We start from the raw sequence: 21,041 nt of genomic DNA on the forward strand, positions 1-21,041 counted from the left end.
CACGGACTCAGTGATCACTGTGCAGATGCTGGGGACTGGGAAGTGTCCCTGAATCTGGGGATCACCACCTGCAGGCACCTGCTACTGGGACACATCCCTCAATCTGGGAATTGCCCTAAGTGTCTTGGGCTTGAGGTGTCCCTGGCTCCAGGAAATTGCCACACGTGGACATCTGGGGCTGGGAGACATCCCCAACTCTGGGGATCATCATGTGTGGGCATCTAGGACTGACAGCCCCACAGATTCATTTGAGAACAAACCGTTGCTAAGCCACATGCAGATAAAGGCCACACACAAGTACCGATGCCCTGCTAAACCCAAGCCAGTCAAGCTGACAAAGCAATTCCAATGGCCAGCCCGATGTTGAATGCTTGCCCTCTGGCACGGCCAGGGTTTGGCCTCTCTCTGTTGCTTACGGAATACAGTGTCCCCCCTCCTCCCAGACCTGCCCCACATCACCGGGGTCCCTGTTACTTGGATCTGTTGGTGATGGGACTGTCTTCAAAGAGCCACTCCTGTGTGGGAGGGGGCATGGCTGAAAACTGGCAGTCAAACATGGCCTCTTCATTCTTGGTCACAATGAGGTCCTGTGGGACGATCACCGCCTGAGGAAAGCTCTCATCTGCAACGGCAGAGACCACAGCAGGGTGAAAAGAGCAGAGTGGCCTGTGGTGTTCCTTCACCAGGGCTCTGAGGGAAGCTTAAAAAAGAGCTGGGCACACCCTGTGAGCACACTGCAGGTCTTAAGGAGACAGACATGCCAGCACAGGTGTAGTTACACAGCCAGAGCCCAGGACAGCACGCAGTAGCTGCTCTGGGGAAAGCCCCTTCTGCTTCCAGCAAGGCCCTGAGCACGCTGGGCTCCTAGCAAACAGATCAAATCTGTCATGGGACTCCGAATACCCTTGTCCAATTCCAAATACCTCTTTAAGATCAACATCTCTTGCCCTCCCTGGGCCTTGCCTCCAAAAGCCAATGGGACGTTCTCACTCACGCAGCACCACAGTGGCACTGGTATTAGCAAAATCAGCAGCACCTACAGCCTCCAGGGTCCAAACCCTGTTGAAGGAGGGAGGACCCTGGTGCCCCAGTACCAGAGATGACAGCATAGACCTGCTCCAGAAAGATGCAGGGGCAAATTAACACCTGTAGGCAGGGTAGGGTTCAAACTCAGCCAGGTGTGCCCAGAGACAGGCCTGACAGAGGCTTTGCATGGAGAAAGTCACACCAGCCTGACACTTCTCCTGCAGCCTGGCTCCCTCCCTGCAGCAGAGGGGAGGCTGTTAGCAAAGCCGTAAAACAGCTGAGACCCCAGCCTTGAGCAGCCAGGACACAACTCACCAATGATACTCAGTGTGAAGTTGTTCTGGCTGCAGACGAAGCCAACAGCACTGCGGGCACAGCAGTAGTAGAGACCATTGTCATCAGGGCTGGCACTCTGCAGGGTCAGCGTTCGCTCCTTGTTGCTGACAGAATAGGTGCTGCGGCCATCGGGGAGTGGGGTACCATCCCGAAACCACTGCCATGTGGGGCTGCAAGACAGGGGTGAGAGGGTGACCAGGTGCAGGGCACCAGCAAGGCTCCCCAGAGAGCACGTGTGCAGAGGAGACAGCCCAGAGATGGCCCATTTCCCTGGCTCTCCATCCCCACTGCTGACCCCGACACAGACACGAAGCCATGAGACATGCAGCCAAGTGGATGGGACATGACTGGAAAGCAACGGAGAGTGACTGCAGCACACCAAGCAGCTCAGCGACCTGACTGTGACAGCCCATCCTTACTGTGCTCCTTGCTACGTGGCTCTGAGGAAGCTATTTGCCTTCTTCCCCGGTGCTCAGTCACAGGCTCAATCCTGCTTTTTGCCTTCCCTAGACTCTACTGAATCCTCACAGGAGAGAGGAGAGAGACACAGAGAGAGAGAGAGAGGGGAAGAGCACGCAGCAAAGGTGCAGGGGGACCCCTGGCAGGGTCCACTCCTCGGGAGGCAACCCTTACCGCGGGTGGCCGTCGATGTGACACCGCAGCACCACTGTGGAGGAGGGCTGGATCTCAGCTACACTGGCCGGCTGCTTCAGCATCACACTGCCTGTCTCAATCCCTGTGGGATCAAAGAATATCAACACAGCTGGCTCTCCAAGCCTACAGAGCCCAGGTGGATGCCAACTCAGTAATAACCAGAGCAGGCAGCAAAGGCACAAGCATGCTCAGAGACACATAAGCCCTCAAGCCAGCATGGAGCAAAAGGACACCCACCCTGCAAATGTCCCACACTTGCCCTGTGCAGCTGTTCTCTGAGGGATAAGAGGGGATCTGAAGGGATCTGCAGTGCTCAGGACAGACCTGGTGCAGTAACATCCCTGTTTCATATATACACATGAGGAAGGCGTCAGGAGAAAGCATCTCTGACAGCTTGGGGACATCAGAAGATACAAATGGCCTAGCAGGCATGAAAGACATGGTAGCTGGAGAGGAATCCTACTTACACAGTTCGTGCTGTCTGATCGCTGTCTGACCACCACCCCCACATGCATTAGCAGGCAGCTTGGTAAAGCTTTTCCAGTTTCAGGCCCTCCCAGGAGAGTGTTTTGCCCTGCCCACGGTGTGCAGCACCAGGCTGTGGCATGTGCCCGGCTGCCCTCACCCACACTCACACTTGATATTGAAAGATGCATTGGCTGTGCGGGCCTCCTCCCCAGTGAGCAAGTTCCTCGCTACACACTGGAAGTCCCCAGCATCCCGGTGCCGATCGACAGAAGCAAACTGGAGGTTGCTGCCTTCCTTGAAGCGCTGCTCTGTGTCCTGAACGAGGAGCCCATTCTGCAGCCATTCAAACTCCACACCCACTGGGTCCTCCACCTCACAGCGGAGGATGGCACTGCGGCCATGCAGGGCGTCCTGGGAGTACGGCTCCTTGGTGAAAAGAATCACTGCCTGAGACCCCACAGCTGCAAGACAGAAAAAGGAGGGCACATTTAGAACATGGGGATAGTGAGAAAGGAGTAGGTAAGCATGTGCTATTCTCAAGGGTCTCCAGAAAGCTGAAGCCGCTGTGTTAGGAGAAGCACAACCCAAAGCACATCTGTCAAAAACAATCCCCTGTGGGAGAGTTTAGACGGATCTGTGCTCAGATTCCAGCACAGCCCCTTTAAGGCTATCTCCCCAGCAATCACCTGGACAGGGATGCCTTAGCTTGCCACAAGCCAAGTAGAGCCCTCTGCGCCCTGAGGCCAGGGTGTTGGGAGAGAGCTCCTGTGACCCACTGCTGAGTGCCACTTCCAGCCTGAACAGAGGCGTCCCGCAGTGCATGAGCCAGGAAGTCACCAAAACACTTGAGAGCAAGCAGCTTCCTGGGCAGGCCAGATGTTTCTCTGAACTCCTCTTGTCCTGTTTTCTGGGACATGTCCTAAGTCCCAGACATGCATCGAGATTGCCCCAAATGAGAAACATCCACAGGCTGTTTCTAGGCTTTCCTCAAAGCTTCTCTCCTTGTGATCACATCTCCGTCTCACCTCCACATCCTCAGAAATTACCTGACAAAAAACTGGTCTGGAACAAGGACTGTCCATGGGAATAAACACAGAAGCTGCTGGAGCACAGCACAAGAGGCTGCAGCAATGACATCACCAGCTTATGCTGGGGACTCAGCCCACTTGCAAGCAGGAGTGGAAACAAGAAATTGCAGTGGTTGACCCCAGGGTCTGATAGCGGCCACAGGGTGGCTCTGGAAGGCTGAAAGCATCTCTGCCATGGTGGAAAAGCTAAAGAATCCTCCTCCACACACTAACCCCCACTCAAGAGCTCAGGGTCCTGGGGACCAGCACTTCCCTAGGCACTGCCGGACGTGGCTGCTGAAGGACCATGTTAGCATATTCCTGAATCTGGTTGCTGCCTGGACGCAGCCAGCCATGCAGGCGCTCTGCTCTGGTTACCAGCTGGCCGCAGAAAGGAAAGCGGACAAAAGGCAATTCAGCACATGCCGATTGCTGTTGGACTCTGTTCCCAGCACCGTGCTCTGCAGTGAAAGAGGCCAAGCCAGCCAGACTTTAAGCATCTTAGAAGCAATCTCTCATGAAGGCAAACAAGAAAGCAGTCAAAATTGTGCATCCCCACCACTGCAAGGAAACTGGCTTCAGAAGGTGGTTGCCTGGATAAGTTACATGAAGAGACTTCAAGCCCAGCTGAAGGGAAGTCAGTTCCTTTTTAGAGGCTCGGCCACATCCTCATGTCTGGTGTTTGTATAAAAGCCTGGTAAAGGGACACAACTTGACAGGACATCTCGGTCACCCAAAGCTAAGGATAAGGGATCTTATTCTGAAGGGGATGTTTTGATGGGCACCTAGATCACCACATTCCAGAAAGCCTCAAGAACCCTTTCCATGATGGAAAGCCTTTGGAGCCTGCCACGTGTGCAAGTGCAAGCAAAGCCTCTACCGCCTGCAGCCACTCATGGGCACCCCAGTGCCAGCCACGCACTTCCAGCACAGCTAGCCTGAGCTCTCCCACTCGTAGTGACGGCAAGGCGTAGACACAGGCACTCATCCAGCACTGCTAGCGAGGCTCCAGTCTCCCAGCTCCAAGCACATGTCAGCCAGGGGCCAAGGCACTTCAGCCTGTGACTGCTATGTCTGCTAATACTCCCTCCTCCTTTCCTCCTAGTCCAGACAGAGAAAGCAACAAAGTCCTTCCAATGCAAAAACCACAGAAGACTCTTCCCAAAGACACTGAGGCAATGTCGACAGTAGTCCAGAGCCCAGAGGTCTCTCCTGTCTGCAGCCTTTGCAAGATGGGACTGTGGGCTCAATTTTCATTTTCAGTCACCCCAAAGAAGCCACCAGGAAGGGAGCAGCAAAGAACTGGGAGGTCACAGGAAGAACAGTGCACAATGACATACTGCAGGTCTAGGACGTGGACCTCACTGCAGCCTGGCTTTCTACCTTCAACACACAATTGTGCCACTGACCTTGGTGTGCAGGCAACATCCCCGGGGACTGTCCCCAGCCAGGTTAAGTCCCACAGCTCCTGTGTAGACATCCCTTGTCAACTGCACTCACAGCATTTAGGCCACCATGAGTAGCCACAGACTGATCCCTGTGGCCTGAATGACAGCTGCAGACAGTGCCCAAAATCCTGTCTCCCGAGTCTCGTGTTGAGCTAAGCCCCATCAGCACATGCTGTGCTCCAAGGGTCAGCATGTCCAGTGAAGTTTCCATCATCAGCTACCATGCACCTCCCCAAAAGGCAGGAACTATTCATCAGTCTGTGACAGTAGTCTCATGAGCACCGCTAGATGAACACATGTCCCAAGGCGAGACAATGGGTGGGAACATGTGTTCTTACATAGGTACACACATCTAGCTCCCTGCACATCAAATCTGTCTCACCAAGAGCACTCAGCAGGGTAACAACCACCTGACCCCACACAAACACAGCTATGCGCTCAGTAGCACAACAGCTCCAGAGTATCAGGAGCCGAGCTCATGCCAAAACAGGCTGCTGGGACAGACAGACAGACAGGAGCAAAGGGGAACAAGATAATCAAATCCACTCAGGTTTGAGCCTACAGGAGCTGGGTCTGTCCTTTTCCACAGATATGCTTCAGGGCACCAAGGTGCATGTCCATCAAACCATACCTGTATGGTACAAAACACATGCAAGGTGGCAGTGTGCGTTAGGAGAGCTCATGAAGGAGAGGGATCCGTTCTCCTCTGGGGGTCTCAGCATCCCAACACCTTCTACTCTGAGTCACGCTAGTGCTGGAGGTAGTGATGAGGCATCTCCCTTTGAAGTTGTAGGCCATCAGGGTATTAAGACATGATATTTTAAATTGGGTGTGCTTCTAGCATTAAGTTGTCAGCATTAGTAGTATAACACTAAACAGGAGCACAACTGCTTTCACCCCATCACTGCCAGCACCATTCCATTTCACTCAGCACTGGTCAGCTGAGAGCTTCAGCAGCTTCATCACATGCATCCTTCTACCTCAGCATCCCCCACATCCAGGCAGGAGGACATGGCTCTGTGGACAGGAGACATAATGAAGGCTTGGCACAAGCTCCACCTGGAAAGCAGGGATTTTACAAGGCGTCAGAGAACACTGGGTTCCAGCTCCCCAGTGAAACAGGAGAAACTATTTATGTCTTTATCTTCCATACTAGGGAAATGAACACAACCATTTCGGCTCAAGTGAGATCCCTGCGATGAATATCTCATGAGCACAAGTGCCAAAACAAACTGGGATAAATGAGTGTTAAAGCAGTAAGAGCCATAAACTTGTGGGGTTTTTTGACAATAGCATCCATGGCACCTTGGATGCCCAAATCTGATAGGTGACTGGGGTAATGGTTTCCGGCATGTGTAGCCAGTGCATCCATGGCACCTTGGATGCACTGGCTACACATGCCGGAAACCATTACCCCAGTCACGTATCAGATTTGGGCTGCAAGAAAAGACAGGTAGCAGCTAGATGTGGTGCAGACATTTTGGGGTGGAAGACATCTGAAGCCCAGAGCTGGACACAGTCTGAAGCCCAGAGCTGGACACAGTCTGAAGCCCAGAGCTGGACACAGTCTGAAGCCCAGAGCTGGACACAGTCTGAAGCCCAGAGCTGGACACAGTCTGAAGCCCAGAGCTGGACACAGTCTGAAGCCCAGAGCTGGACACAGTCTGAAGCCCAGAGCTGGACACAGTCTGAAGCCCAGAGCTGGACACAGTCTGAAGCCCAGAGCTGGACACAGTCTGAAGCCCAGAGCTGGACACAGTCTGAAGCCCAGAGCTGGACACAGTCTGAAGCCCAGAGCTGGACACAGCTTGTCACAGCACTCTAAATCCAGAGAACCAGGGTCCAGTGTTCAGAGATAGGAAGTGCTGCACTTACCCATAAAAGTCGTACAGCCCTGGTCCAGGCAAAGGCTTGCAGTCTGCAGGGTTTATGCATTCCCTCCACCCCCTCCACTTCATCTGGGCTTTTGGGCAATGGCTCAAGAAAGCTGTCCAAGCAGACAGCTATCTGTGTAGGATGCCATTATGCCAGAGTTTGGGTAAAACTTGTATAAAGCCAGCAGACATCACCACCAGTACTGAATGAAGAACAAATGCTTCTGCTTGTTCCCCTCATCCAGCCAGAGGATACCCCAGCACCACTGTGTGGCAGAGCCATGGTCACACACGGCTTAGCCGATGGGAGCTCCCAGAACTGCCTAAGCTGGCAGATGAGAAGTTCTTGCAGCATCTCGTCAAGAATAAAGGTGACCCCTGCTCAGTCTGACTGGACACCTACACAACAGCATGTTTCTGTTGTGGTTTCATGAGCTAATCTGGGCTGGGCCGCATTGCTAGGAGCTGCTGAAGGAAGTAAAATGACTCTCTTCCTTTAGTGAGAGTCACCCCAAAAAATACCCAGCAACACCAAGTTTGCTGAAAATCAGCTTAGCTAGGCCAAATCAGTGCAGAGCTCTCCCTCAGTAGTACAGCTGGGCCAGCAGCAGTCCCAGATTCGTGCACTGGCAAATATCTGCTCTCTGCATATGTATGTGACACAAGCCACCCTTGGCTGGGAGAAAAAGAAACCCTCAACACATGTTTCTGGCCTAAAACCATTTCAACTGTGGCTACAGAAAGCTTTTCAGGAAAGCTTTAGCCAGATTAGATAAACACATTTGAAATGCGGCACACTTGAAAACACCCAGTGGTGGTCCCAAAGGATACTGAATTAAAATGCAAAACCCTCCCGTTGAGGTAGCAGATAAAGGTTAAGTGATTTGTGTAGGGAAGTTGCACTGGTACCTACAGGTCCCCCATGGTATCATTGTCACGCACCACAGAGCAAATCCTCTGCTGAGGGGAAAGGCACCAGCAGGACACACAAGGACAGAGAGAAGTGGAGGCTCTGAGAGCATACTTACAGCAAAGATCTGAACGCAGGAACACAGCATCCTTCACGCAGAGGTATCTCCCTGCTCAAAATTAATTTCATTTGTCTAAGGAGGTAAATAGCAGCTTCCCAGGAAAAAACACTCACACTAACACCTGCAATTCCAGCCTGAATTTCTACCAAGAGTACCTCAATTCACTTTTTGGATCCCTAGGACTTGGCTCTTGCACCCTCCTCTGAAGGCCACAGTGGGCTGAGCACACATAGAGCATTTCAGGGTGACAAATAAAACCAGCAAAGCCACATCCAGGACAGACTTTGTGAGCAACCCTGTGAAGTTAGTCACTACTGTCTGAAGCTCTGCAGAACAAGTTTTCAATCCTATGAACTTGCCAGGGAGCAAAGGGCTCTCCACCACTCCAGCAAAGGAGACCCAGCCCCATGGTAGCCAACCCCTTTGACTGCTGCCACATTACTGTGGCGATTTGGCAGCAGAGTGCAGCACAGACTGGGACTGGCCTTGGTTTGGGGCTGTTCTCCAGAGCTAGGAAAGTGAGACACATCGATGTTGCTATTTTAATCAGCCAGAGCTGTAAAATGCACCAGAAGAGTAATAAGGATCTGAGGGAGCCATGGCAGAGCTGGGGCTAGCACTGGGAAACCGGTGCTGAAGTTCTGGGGGACCCCACATGGCAGTTCCCACCTGGGCAGCACTGGGTTTGGTACATCCCAGGTACAGAGACATCGTAGGGCTCCTGGGGAAGGAGGTGGCAGCAAACTGCCCAGTTATGTGTCTCATTGCTCACTGTCCTCCCACCGGGCACTGTGGCGATAGCCAGGCAACAAACCTCATTGACTGCAGACCCTTGTGGGGTGCTGTGCTTTGTAATCATGGAGACACAGCCAGAGAATGCATAGGGTGGCAGGACTTGACCCTGGGGGATCAGACATCTCTAAGGCTATATTTAGGGCTGCAGCCAAGAAGAGGGCCTGTCGCCCTGGCGCAGCCTGGCCACGCCTGGCAGTGAAAGCACTCAGCCCGCTTTCTGCGCCGTAGAGGACTGAGAGCACCATGGATACTGCCTGGTGAGTCCCTGCCATGGCAGCAAGCCCAAACCTTCATGCTCATCTTTCAGGCTGCAAGGGCATGGGGCAGCAAGCCAGGCCTCTAACCAAGCCAGGTTTTCCATCTGTTGCTTAACGCATCAGTGCCAGTCACACACAAGCACTTGCCTGGGGATGCTCCAGTAACCCAACCCCATCTGGGTGCCACAGAGCAACTGTGCAGGCTGGGGAGACCAGACAGCACATCTCTTCTGCCCTGCCTGACAGGCCAAGCCACCTTCATCTTGAAGCAATCCAGAAATCATTGTCTCCCTGCCTAACAAATGCAGCCTCAACCACAAGGCCTTCAGCTGCTGCACAGCCCCCGATCCCTGATGTCTCCACAGTCATCTCACTCACCTACAGCCTTGCCCAGGAAGCAGCAGGCAAGTTGGCTGGTGGTGCCGTGTTCCACAGCATGGCAGACCCCTGCCTGCCCAGGGCTTGCACCAAGCAGCAGTTGTGGAGGAAGGAAAGCTGGCACAGACCTTGGCAGGTATTTGCCATGGCTGCAGTGCCAGTAGAACTGGAAACACACCACATTCCCAGCTCCAGGGGAGATCCATGCTCCCTTCAACTCCAAGCCACCCATTCCCATGCATGCCCAGTGCCCAGCTCCTGGGCACCTCCTCACCGAGCTAAAAGAGCTCTGGACAGATGACAGAAAGGAAAAAGAAAAGGATCCATTTCACTATGTACCCAAAAGAGCCTAGGTTACCAACTTCTTGAGACACCACAGCTGATGCAAGGCTATGAGTAATCCCAAAGCTGCCTGCAACCAAAAAAGGAATTAAACGCATGGGAATGGGATTTGAGAGAGGGCTTTATGCAAGTTTAAGGTTTCCTGGTTTGGAAAGCAAGTCTGGCACTGCAGGGCTTCTGCAGCTTGTAGTCCAGCCCCACTTTCCAGCCAGGCCCTAGGAGCATTATTCTGCAGACTCTTCCAGGGGCACTTCAGCGAAGATCACCCTGTTTCAGCTCAGCCGGATGTGCAAGCCAGCTCCTTTAATGCTCTGCATCCAGAACAGCAGATTAGAGGAGCTGCAACTCATCTGCAGTGCCCAGGACAGCAAAGTCCAGAGCACCCAAACTGCATCCTTCTTCTCCAAAAGGGAACCATCCTCATCCTCTTCTCCCCAGCCAGCAGGAGGCCTCTGATCTGTCCCAGCTGGGACACACACACACACACACAGCTGGCTTACAATAAACAAATAAAAAAAGACCCACAGGTACCAGGATGCAACTGAAGAAGTCAGCTGCAACAACTGGCACAGCCAGATCCCCCAAGGAGTTGTTCTGGCAGAGGACACAGCTGGCCAGCATCTGTTCCGGCCTCTCAAAGCAAAGAGGACCCCAAATGCTCCCATGCCAGAGCAGGGCTGCTCTCCCTGGGGATGCACAACTAGCTTGCAAGTCTCAGCCGTGAGGTGAGAGCTGGATTTACACCATCAGCTCAGCACCTAACTGAACAGAGAGCTTGGTAACACACTGTCCGTGTTCTTTAATTAGCAAGGATGCCATGCTCCCTAGGAAGGCACTGCTGCACCACACAGGTGGGGAACCTGCTCTCCCTGGCTCCCCAAACCTCCAGGGCCCCAGGGGGCAAGGAGAACAGCTGCTCACCTGGGGAAGCAACCACACAGTGCACCTTCCTGCAGAGAAGGCTGGGGATACAGCTGGGAGAGAGGAGGGTGACCTGGCCAGAGACGCCCATTAACTTGAGGTGGGCAGTGGGAGTAGCCCAAGTCCATCCCCAGGCTGCGGCACTTCAGCCTCAGACTTAAAGAGCAGGATTAAGAGACAATTTCACCGCTTTCTATCTAGCAACCAACTCTAGATGTGTCAGCTAAGCAAAGCAAGTTGGCAGTGATAGCTTTTTTACCACCTGGGAATCCATTGCTGAAGTATCACCACACTGTCATATTCACATATGACCTTTATGCTTCTGCCACTGCCATTGCTCAGACCACCGAGGAAGCAACGCCTCTGCAATCAACCCAGCAGCAACACAGGCTATTCCTCTTCAATGAAGAATCAGTAGGGGAAAGGGAAGGTTTGGATGGCCAAACACATTCTGGACTTGTATCACTCTGCAGCACTTGCTCCCAGATGCACAGACCTGTAATAAGACAAGGAAGACACAGGCAGAGCATAGCTTCGAAGCTGCCACTGCATCCCTCAGCAGCATGCTTAGCTGCAGCTAACCCCAAGCAAAACTAACAACCTAGGCCACAGCTACAAAGACCACCTGGCTCCCTGCAAGCCCAGGGTCAGAGCTAAGGGCCACAAGAAAGGCAGCCCTTGAAGGAAGAGGATCAAACCTCAGCAGAAGGGACTGAGAAGCTCACACTCAGGTCCCACGTCCCAGAAGAGCTCACCATAGGATGGACACAGACAGCCCCAAACATGGGACTGATTTACTGCCATGTTCTCTGGGAAAGACATAGAGCCAAGCAGAAGTCTGGTGTCAAAGGCAACCATGGGCAGATTTTCGAAAAGACCATGACCTGTGCTCCATCCCAACCCCACAAAAGGCACAGTGGGGAACATGTTAGCGTTTAGGGTCCTGGACTCTCACAGGTTTCAGTAATATTCCCAGGAAGTATTTTCTTTATTAGGTCTTGTCTTTAAAAGTATCACTGTCTGCAGGCAGCAATTCTTTCTGTTGCCAAGTCCTCGGGAATGGCTCCAATGCTGGTGCTTTGCTTTTAGCCACTCTTGGATCAAAGAGCAGCAGACTGGGTTCAAGCCCCAGCTTGCTTCTGAAGGCTGGGCAATCAAATCACTGGGCTGGAGCATCCCAAGCTTGCTGGTCCAGAGGAAGCTCTGAGCCCCCTGCGAGATCAAGGCTCCACTCACTGCAGGCAGGTTTAACTCCTCATGTGCTGGGTGCACACTACTCACCAGCAGCTTAGCCCATGCAGGCTTGGCAGCAGCTCCTACAACAGAGCAACATTCCAGACCCTGAAGCACTGCTAACGCTCAGGATTCCAACTCTCACCTGATAGCCTTTCCTTCCTGATGTAGATGGCCACAGCACGCACATCCCCATTGTCCCTATGACATCTGGGCCCCAATGGGCTCCACATCTCTCTCCTTTTCTCTCTTTTCCCCATCCACAATCATCATCCCAAACTGTCAACTGCATTTCTTTGCTTGCCTGCAGTGCCCAGGCTCCTTCCAACCCAGCCTCTGCTGCAAACAGCCACGTCTGCAGAGAAGCAAGCCAGTCCTCCTCAGGCCAGGGGAGCCACAAAAAGCAGCACGCAGTAAAACCACTCGCCCGGCCTCTCATCCTGCCCTCTCTGCCGTCACCGGACCAGCCAAGAACTTACTACCTTGATCTCACCTCCTGTTCCCCATCCGCTGCAGCCCAGAGGATGAAGGCTGCCACAGACCAAGTAATGCACGCCAGCATCTGCTCTTTGTCCTTGCGAGGCTCTTGGTGAGCACAGGGCCCCATACAGACCTCCCATTCATCGCTCAAGCAAGCCATGTGTTTCCTGGCACAGTTCATTATGAACATGCTCCTATAAAAGCAGATTTTTGGCATGCCAGGACTAGGAACAACACACGGGTCAGCTTTTCCTCCCCTCCTGGTCACAAACACAGAGCCAGCAGGCTCATTTGCACCAGCTGAAGCTGTAGAAGCAGGCAAGAAAAATTATGAATGCTTAATAACACAAGCAATCCCCCTGCCTCGCGGGTCAGTCCCTATAGCCACATAAAGCAAAGAGTACACCAGCTCCACACACAGCCTATTCCACTGCTTAGCAGATACCGTGGAAACGGCAGCCAAGCCAAACACCCATAGAGATTTGCATCTCCAAATGATTTCCAGCCAGCATGTTCCTCTGTGCAAGACGTTTCAGTTGAGAAAGCCTCTCGGACGGGTAGAGTTGCAATAAACCACTCTCCCACCAGGCCAGATGGAAATGGTTTGATGCAGGCAAGGAGCTCTGAACATGGCAGGCTTGGTCTGATCAAGCCCAACATCTGGAAAGTCTTTGAGTACCCATCATAGAAGCCTTTTAAAACTACGTTTCCCATTCCAGTTAAAAGTAAAAACAAAACCTCACTCTGCACCCAGAAAAAAAAAAAAAATTACTCCTATCTGAGTGCCCAGCACAACTGGATGGGTACAAAACAGCATTTCCAAGAAATATTCAGCTAGAGCAGCTTTGGCTTCATGAGCCAGGAGAAACTGCACCAGCACCTAAGAGCTCCAGGTCTGGAGTAAACAGCATGGTTGTACTGGGGTGGATCAAGACGATGAGGGACTTTGGAAAACACCATCTATTTGCCCCCACAGTTGTACCACACACCAACAGTCCTGCTCTGAGAGCATGGGTTTGCTCAGACGACCACTGAGACTCTCCCTTTTGTGGCGGTTTGCTACAGACTTACAGGAGACGCGATGCCTGCACACCACTGCTTCATGCCAGTATCACACCACCATGCAGGCCACGCATCTAGTTCTCCTCCACGTGCTCAGTGGAGGGCCACATCGAATCAGCCTATAGCACAGCCACTTGCATCCATGAATAAAGTTTCAATTGCAAAGCACCCAGATATGCAGCCTTCCAGGTGGGCTTTACCGATCCGGAGAAGAAACCCACGATGAAAGCAGGCACAGAGGCATCCCCATCCTGTAACGAACAGCTAGGGGCATGTGCTCATCTCACTTGGGTCCCAAATGTAAACTGCAGAGCTGGTCCACAATTTCCTCACCTCTATCCCGGTGTCAGTGCAAGATTACATCTGCCCACATCCCGGCTGCCCTCGAAAACCCCACCAGGACACCCTATGACATATGGTAGACACAAGCCCTTGTTTGGAAACATCTTGGCTGCTGGCCTACCAGTGAGTGACAATTGCTCTGCAATAGGACCACAGCCTGAGCTCACCCCTGGAGGCCCACAGCACCTCTCTCTGCTGCCCTCTGCATGGAGGGGTGCTTCTAAACACAGGCTCCAAGCAACCGTTGAGAGGCGCACTCTGCCCTTCAAACCAAGCTTTAGAATTAAAAAAAGAAAAGCCACAACCACTTAGCACAATTCTCATGAGCCTCCCCAGAACTGCTTAGAGAGGCTGCAAACTGTGGGGGATTTTCTCCCCCATGGTTAGCAATCCTCCCTGCCCCGCCCTTTCAGGCCCAGGATCCCATCCTTGGGAACAGCTAAGCCCAGTTTCTGAGCAATTATTGCAAGAAACCAGAACAAAGCCGCTGGGGTTTGAATACTGCTGGAGCAAACGCTGAGGCAGTGCTCACAGTAACACGCTGGGGTGCAGCTGGCCACGGGAAGAGCTCGCTGCTGCACACAGCGGGGAGGTGCCTGCAGCCTCCATTGCACACAGCCCCAGTCCCAAAGCAGGCAGGAACTGCTCACACATGTGCCGCACAGAAAAGACCAGTCTAACTGAGGAAAAGGCTCAGCGCAAGGACAGCGAGCCCAGGTAGCCAGCTGCACTCCTGATGGCTGCCGGCACGTACCAGGATAGCCAGGCTACCCTGGCACTGACCTCACTCACCCACTCAGTTCAAGAAGTTTGGGGTTTCCCCACTGCTGTTCCTCATGCTGTCCGTCCTGCTTCCCCAGCACAGCACAGGTCCTGTGAATCCCAGCCCCCTCCCCAGACAGAGACCCCTCAGGCTTGCTTCCTCCAAGACCATCCCAAGCTCAGTTTCATAACACTGCTATAGGAGCTCTGCAGCCACTATACTCCACAGCTAACTTCATCCTTGCACCAGCGACAAGCAGAGACCCTTCTTTCCTGTGGGCTCAAAGCCAGGCAGCAGGATAAGAAAAGAGCCACCCCAAAGCAATATGACAGAGCAGTGGTGAGAAGCGAGGTTCAGGGCATTTCCCACTGGACAAGGCAGCGGCTGCTCAGGCAATGAGCAAGAATAGCAGCAAGGGTGCTACTCTGCAGCCACAGATCGACAGGAACATTACGGGAGGTTCCTCCTCATTCCTAAGCAGAGCAGGGCTGCTGCCAACCAATACCCCACTGCAGACTTATTTGGGGTGGCGTGAGAAGCACCATGCTGTGCGGTTTGTCTCCAAGGCTATCAGTCTTTCGGGTACGGAAGACGTATCTGGGCTGAACTGCTAGTTGTGCCTTTGCCCCACAATCTCTCCTGACATCTCAGCACCTTCTTCAAAGAGGGGAAAGCTGGAGCAAGACAGGGAAGTCCCAGTGGTAGCCAAACTCCTTGGCTCCCTGCAACAGCTGGGGCTGCTGAACCAGAACAACTGGCCTTGGCTCAGCAGGAGGCCCCAGCCTGTCCTGGGAGCAGGCTGACACCGCTCCGAGCCATGCTCCACAGTGGGGCTGTGCCTCTGCTCCTGGCATCTGCTGCAAGAGGAGACATGGGCATCTCTCAAGGGGGGATGTGCCTGGTCCACAGGAAAGGATGCCATTCTGCTGGGCCGCTGGGGCAACCGGGTGGTCGCAGGCCCCTAACAGAAACCCGGGTACCCTCCTGAGCCTTCACCCTTGGAAACCAGCCCAAGCCATCAGCACAGGGCTGGGGTGGTGCAGCTGGGAGGGGGGATAGGGCAGAGATAGCAGCCAGACCACAGCTTCTCCTGCCCAAACACCAAAGCCTCCCTAAGCAGACACTGCCAGCTGCATTGCTAAGACCCAGTGAGAAACACAAATGTTTCAAGGGTGACTCAGCACCAGTGACAGGCTTGCTGCACCCACCAGTCCTGCCAACCGACTCTCCCAGGCTTGCTCAGAGCCCTTGAGCAATTCCCCAACTTCCTCAGAAACACTGATTTATAGCTGACATGTGCTACTGGCAGCGTACGGCAGGCTGGAGATGCTGCTGATCTGGAGGCCGAGCTCTCTGGCTGGCACAGCAAAGGTATTGGACTTTTCTCCCATGAAAGGAAACATGGCAGTCAGGCACCAAGTGGAGCCAGGATGAGCCGTGTGCTCCCTGTGCAGTGGCCTCGAAGGATGATGCTTTCCCCACAATTTAAACAAGGGATATGTGAGAATGCAACAGTCTTCACCAAGCAAAACCCCTCAGGCAGTAGAGGAGAGTCCAGGCGGTGTTGAACAGCCAAATAGCTGCAGCCAGAAGGGAAGAGATGCAACATAGCTGGCTCAAGGCTCAGCACTCATTGCCACGGGGCTGGAGGCCCCCTGGCAATGAGGCTGCCTTGTTTCACTCACAAGGTCTGTGTGGCTGAAAACTTGTCCCATGGTAGCTGAGGCCAGCATCTCCAGGTATCACACAAGTGCTTGCCACTACATCCTCACGCCCCTTCACTCAGGCTGAGGACTGAAGGCTGACATTGCTCCTGACATCCCAAGCCCAGCCAAGAGGGATTCTTCCACAACAGTGCTGTGTGTGTGTAGGGAGTGCCTGGCCAGAGCTTCACGTTTTTCCTGTTCCAGCTAAAATGCCATTCCAGGAGATGATGGGAAAAACCAGAACAAGCTCCATAAGGCTGCCTGGCGCTTCCCTTCAGCAAACAGGAGCCCCAGCCAGGCCTGAGAATGGAAACTCAGGCAGCAGAGACAAAAGAGGGGGCGGGCGGAGGGAGGGGGGAGGAGGAGGCCAAGGCAAGGGAAGCACTACTGAGAAGCAGCACGCACAGGAGGCCTCCAAGCAAAGCCAGCTGCTTCATCAACACACCATCAGAGGAGACAAGGCTGCTGCTCAGAGCCAGCTCCTCTCCATGCAGTGAGGCCCTCGGGTCAGCGCCCAAGCCAAGGCTGCACCGGGCACGGTACACTCCTGCCAGTGAGCCCTCCTTGCTCTCCCAGGACTGCTGGAGAATGAAGCAGACTTGGCGCTGAAGCTGCCCGAATGAGCTGCTTCTCTGCATGCTGCCACAGAACCCACTGGGAGGAAAACCTCCCCAGTACCACCCAAACCTGCACTGGCTCTCGGACGTGCTTGGTCAGGACGTCTTGCAGGTCTTGCTTTCTGAGGGGTCCAGGTGGGAGGGTTATAACCCTATCCAGCAGACCCCAAGCCAGACACAGCTCACCAGCAAGTTCCACAAACACCCTGAGAGCAACAGAGTAAGGACAGCAGCTTGGGGGGGGGCACAACACGCGGCAAGAGGGTGCAGACAAGAACTCACATCTACACCAGCACAAGTACCCTTGGTGTCCCCTCTCCGTTTTGCCAACAGCTATATGTTTACATATCTACAGGAACTTCAAGCTCACAGATAAGCAACCCTCCAGCCCCAAGGAGGACTCAGAGCTGGGGACAAAGGGACAGCTGCACTCCTGAGCCTTGCATGCAAGGAAGCAGACAGGCAGCTTATTTATCTCCCAAGCCCTGCTCTGGGATAAATATTTTAAATCTCTCTCCAGGTCATGGCAGTATATTTACAGCTAAGTTTCCCTTACTTATCTGCCTGTAGAGACTCAGATGGATTTGCCATGAATCCAGAAAGATCCCAGCTGGCCAAGCTCTCCAGCTTATAGCTCACGGTAGAAATGGTTCATCCACTGCCACAGTCTTGAAAATGACAACCATACCGTGGCAACTGCTGCAGGGATTCAGTTGTGCACCCCTACATGGCTCACCCACAAGAATGCAGCCAGACACTCTGCCTTCCCAGGAGCAAGCAGATGGCAGAGGCTGTGTGATGCCACATACAGCTCTGCGTCAGGGGCAATCCTGCAGCCATACTCCCCACAGAGCAAGCCTACCCCATGGGTCCAGCTCGAGGTGAGGGAGTCTCTGCAGCATCCTGCTTCCCTACTTGGCTTACTGCAGGTTTGACCTGTTTTCTCCCCTCCCATAGGAAGGGAAGAAACTCCCAGGAAAGGCACTCCTGACAACACACCAGCTTTTCCTAGAAGCCACCATGATGCTGCAAGCTAAAAATCACCCCATGCATCCAGCAGTGCCAGAGACAAGTGGAGCTGCCAAAAGATATTGAGGAGACACCTGAAACAGGCTTCACTTCACTAGCTGCATTGGTGCCTTTCCTATTTATATGGGCTCTACACTGCTGGGTTTTGTCCTCTGCCTGCATCTGAAACCTGCAAAGGGACTTGATGCCCAGGGTTTCTCTCTGGGTTTGTACCCCTCATGAGTGTTTCAGGGACAATAGTTCATACAGCCAGCTGTGCACTGCAAATCTATTTTCAGTCTACGTGGCACTGCCTTCCTCCTGGCTACAAAGAACCATCCACAACTCCCCATATCCATCTCCAACTACACTCTACAGGTCTGCAGGTTTCATCCAGCTCCTTCTTTTCATTGCTGGGAAGTTGAAGACCAGCTCCATTTCACAATCACCATTTACGGTTGTGCAGGGCAGCATTGCTGTCCAGTTACAGCCCAGAACCTGCCTCCTGAGGGAACATCACCGGGAAGGCTGAACTGCAGTATCACCTCTGAAAGCAAAGAGGGCACAGAAAGGAACAGTTACTTGTTTATTTTCATTAGAGCCATTTATGAATCTATATTAAAAGCCACAAGAATAGGAAAGTAGACAGAGAAGCTAATATTTGCTCTTCTCATGCAATATTAATTAAAAGCTAGCTTCTCTATCAGACATCGCTACATTTCCTCCCAGCTAAAAATAGAGAAAAGTCACTGAGTGGGAAGAATGTGTAAGTAGGGCACTTTCTGGAACACTTTTACAAATCAATAACTAGGCAGAGTGCTTGCTACAGACAGATCCGATGCAAAGCTCCAGCATCAAATTAAAGAAAAGCTTGGGTATAACAGACTCGCAGAAACAGAAGTTCTTACTAACCTAATCTCCTTGAAAAACAACTGCTTTTCTCCATAGTGGCAGGACAGCTCATTCCCAATGTATCTGGAGAATGAATAACTCTTATTGGACAGTCACTAATCCACCAGTGGGAAGAGCACCAGGACATCCTCAGCAACCAAATGCCAGGGAAGCACAGAAACAGTGGCAACACTCAACAATCAGGTCCTGAAGAGTAAGAAGTTGTGCTGAAATACCTGCAGGTGCCTGGCTGCTCACTGTGGCCACTTGGCAACCCAAGGAACACAGCTGTTCCATCAAACCCATGGCACATCTTTGTCTGCACAGGAGCCGTGCAGGAGAGCACCTCCAGCCAGCAAGAGGCAGGGCCAAATCCCAGCAAAGGCCACAGGGACACAGTGTGACATTGAAGGATGCCCATCATTACACTCTTGTTTCCTGGGTGCTTATTTTCTTGTGAAAATATTAACCATTCAGATTGTTTCTGCTTCAGGCCATATGGTTCTGAGAGTTTTCCTTAGCTGACTGGAAGCATTCTTATCAAAAAAGTCTCTGATTTCTAAGAACCCCCTGAACACCTCATCAGCCCTGCCCCAGTTCTACTCTGATTTCTCACCACTTCTTGTGAAGTGGGGGCCTGCCTCAAGGAGACAAGAGCAATCTCAAGATAGGATAAAGGAGGCCACAGCCGTACCTGGCAAAACAGCAGTGCTCACAGCCAGACACTGGAGAGAAGTCAAGCAACAGGAAAGTCAGAGAAGGGGATGTGTGGCATACCACAGGGGGTTCTGGACACCGAAGAGGAACCAAGAAGAAGTGAGACAGGAGGCGCAACTGGAAAAGGAACAGCTGCACCTGGGCCAAAGCAACAAGGCAGCAAGACAGAGGCAGGACTTGGGCAGAAGGGTCAATGCTGCTGTGCCAGGTGAGGCCCCAGAAAGCAGCATCTCCACTTATGCATCTGAAGGCTGCAAGAACACACAACATGCAGGGAGAGCCATCAGGAGCTAACTCAGCAGAGAAAAATAACATGGGTTGCCTTCATAGCTCAGCTTTTGCTTAGAATATGGCAGGTAAACACCTGTTCAAACCTGGCTGGAAGCAAGGGTGATCTCAAGACCATCAGCTGACATCCAGCCGTCTCACTGCTACAGAAGGAGGCTCAGCCCAGGAACCGGCCACTCCTGTAACACCTGCCAGGTGCTCTCAGATGTCTCCCAGGCTCTCCATGTTGACAGCAGGCAGTATGAAGGGATAGGAACAAAGAAGAAAGCCAAGTAACTCACAGGAAGCTCTGTTTTCTTTGGTCAGACAAAATTTGCACCATTCTTCAACTGCAGGAGGAGACTTTCAGTGTTGTCCCCTCTTCAGGGCAGCCTCAGAGGCAACTGAACAACTCGTCCTAGCAGCACAAACCCATCTATGCTCCCACAGATGGTCTGGGAGAGCTGGATGCACTGCCCTGAGTGGCATCCTACAAGACTCTCTGGTTCTATCTTCCCTGATCCTGGCTTTGTTGGGAAAGACAAAAACAATAACCTTTCCTCTCATGAAAGCTTCCCACTGACACAGACACTGCCAGCAACTTCATCAGAGCCGGCACCATGGAGCAGCTCCATGCCACGCAAGGGATATGCCTCCCCAGCAGAGCCAGGGCACACACTAAAGCACTCTGCATGGAGAGCAGTAAAGGCGCAAGCCACAGCTTGTCCTGCCTTCAACCATTTAGAGAGTTACTGTATGTTTTGGAATCAAAGCCTTCCTTTGTGCTCCTAGACAGGCCAATGAGCAACCGTAATGAGGAGAGTGTTTATAGCTGGTCTTAGGCAATATCATGCCTATCTTGTGCCAGCATCATGTTCTACAGCAAGGACAACCCTGCACAGAGCTGCCCAGAGGCACATCTGCAGCCAGAACGCGGCTTGGCCTCCCTGTGCCATGGCTCTGGGGGCAGAGGCCTCTGGCTTGGGGTGACGGAGGACAGAATCAACCTGCAGACATGCCGGTATCGGCAGCAGTAGGGTGCCGTCTTGGCTGCTTTTCAGGGCAGCCCGAGCTGCACCCAGGTGTAAAATCATGACGCTGGGACAAACCTCATTTCACAACAGCATCCCAGGACCGGAAAAGTTATAAAGCCTGTCACCTTAAAGCTACCCTGAAAACAAGTATCTGTCATTAGCACTGAGGTCTGAGTGCAAAGTGTTCACAGACACTCCTATCCTCCAGGACAAAAGTCATTAGGAACCAGCAGCTGAAATACAAGTAGACTCCTAATACTCACTCACTTAAACCAGAGCCCCTTCCTGCACCAGCTCCCAGCACAGGCAGCAACACTGCATGTG

The 21,041-nt window shown here is 52.8% G+C and overlaps 1 protein-coding gene across 1 annotated transcript in view; it reads right to left on the reverse strand.

Moving 5' to 3' along the window:
* Positions 1 to 21,041, reverse strand: part of PTK7 (protein tyrosine kinase 7 (inactive)) — a 40,161-nt gene that overhangs the window by 12,481 nt on the left and 6,639 nt on the right. The window contains exons 2-5 of the mRNA XM_074897930.1: positions 2,652 to 2,945; positions 1,996 to 2,098; positions 1,342 to 1,532; positions 475 to 622 (exon numbers count right to left, since the gene is read on the reverse strand). Of these exons, the coding sequence (XP_074754031.1) occupies positions 475 to 622; positions 1,342 to 1,532; positions 1,996 to 2,098; positions 2,652 to 2,945 (736 nt within the window). The remainder of the gene's footprint in view (positions 1 to 474; positions 623 to 1,341; positions 1,533 to 1,995; positions 2,099 to 2,651; positions 2,946 to 21,041) is intronic.

This window comes from Athene noctua, chromosome 1 (assembly GCF_965140245.1).
Source record: "Athene noctua chromosome 1, bAthNoc1.hap1.1, whole genome shotgun sequence".
NCBI lineage: Eukaryota > Metazoa > Chordata > Aves > Strigiformes > Strigidae > Athene > Athene noctua.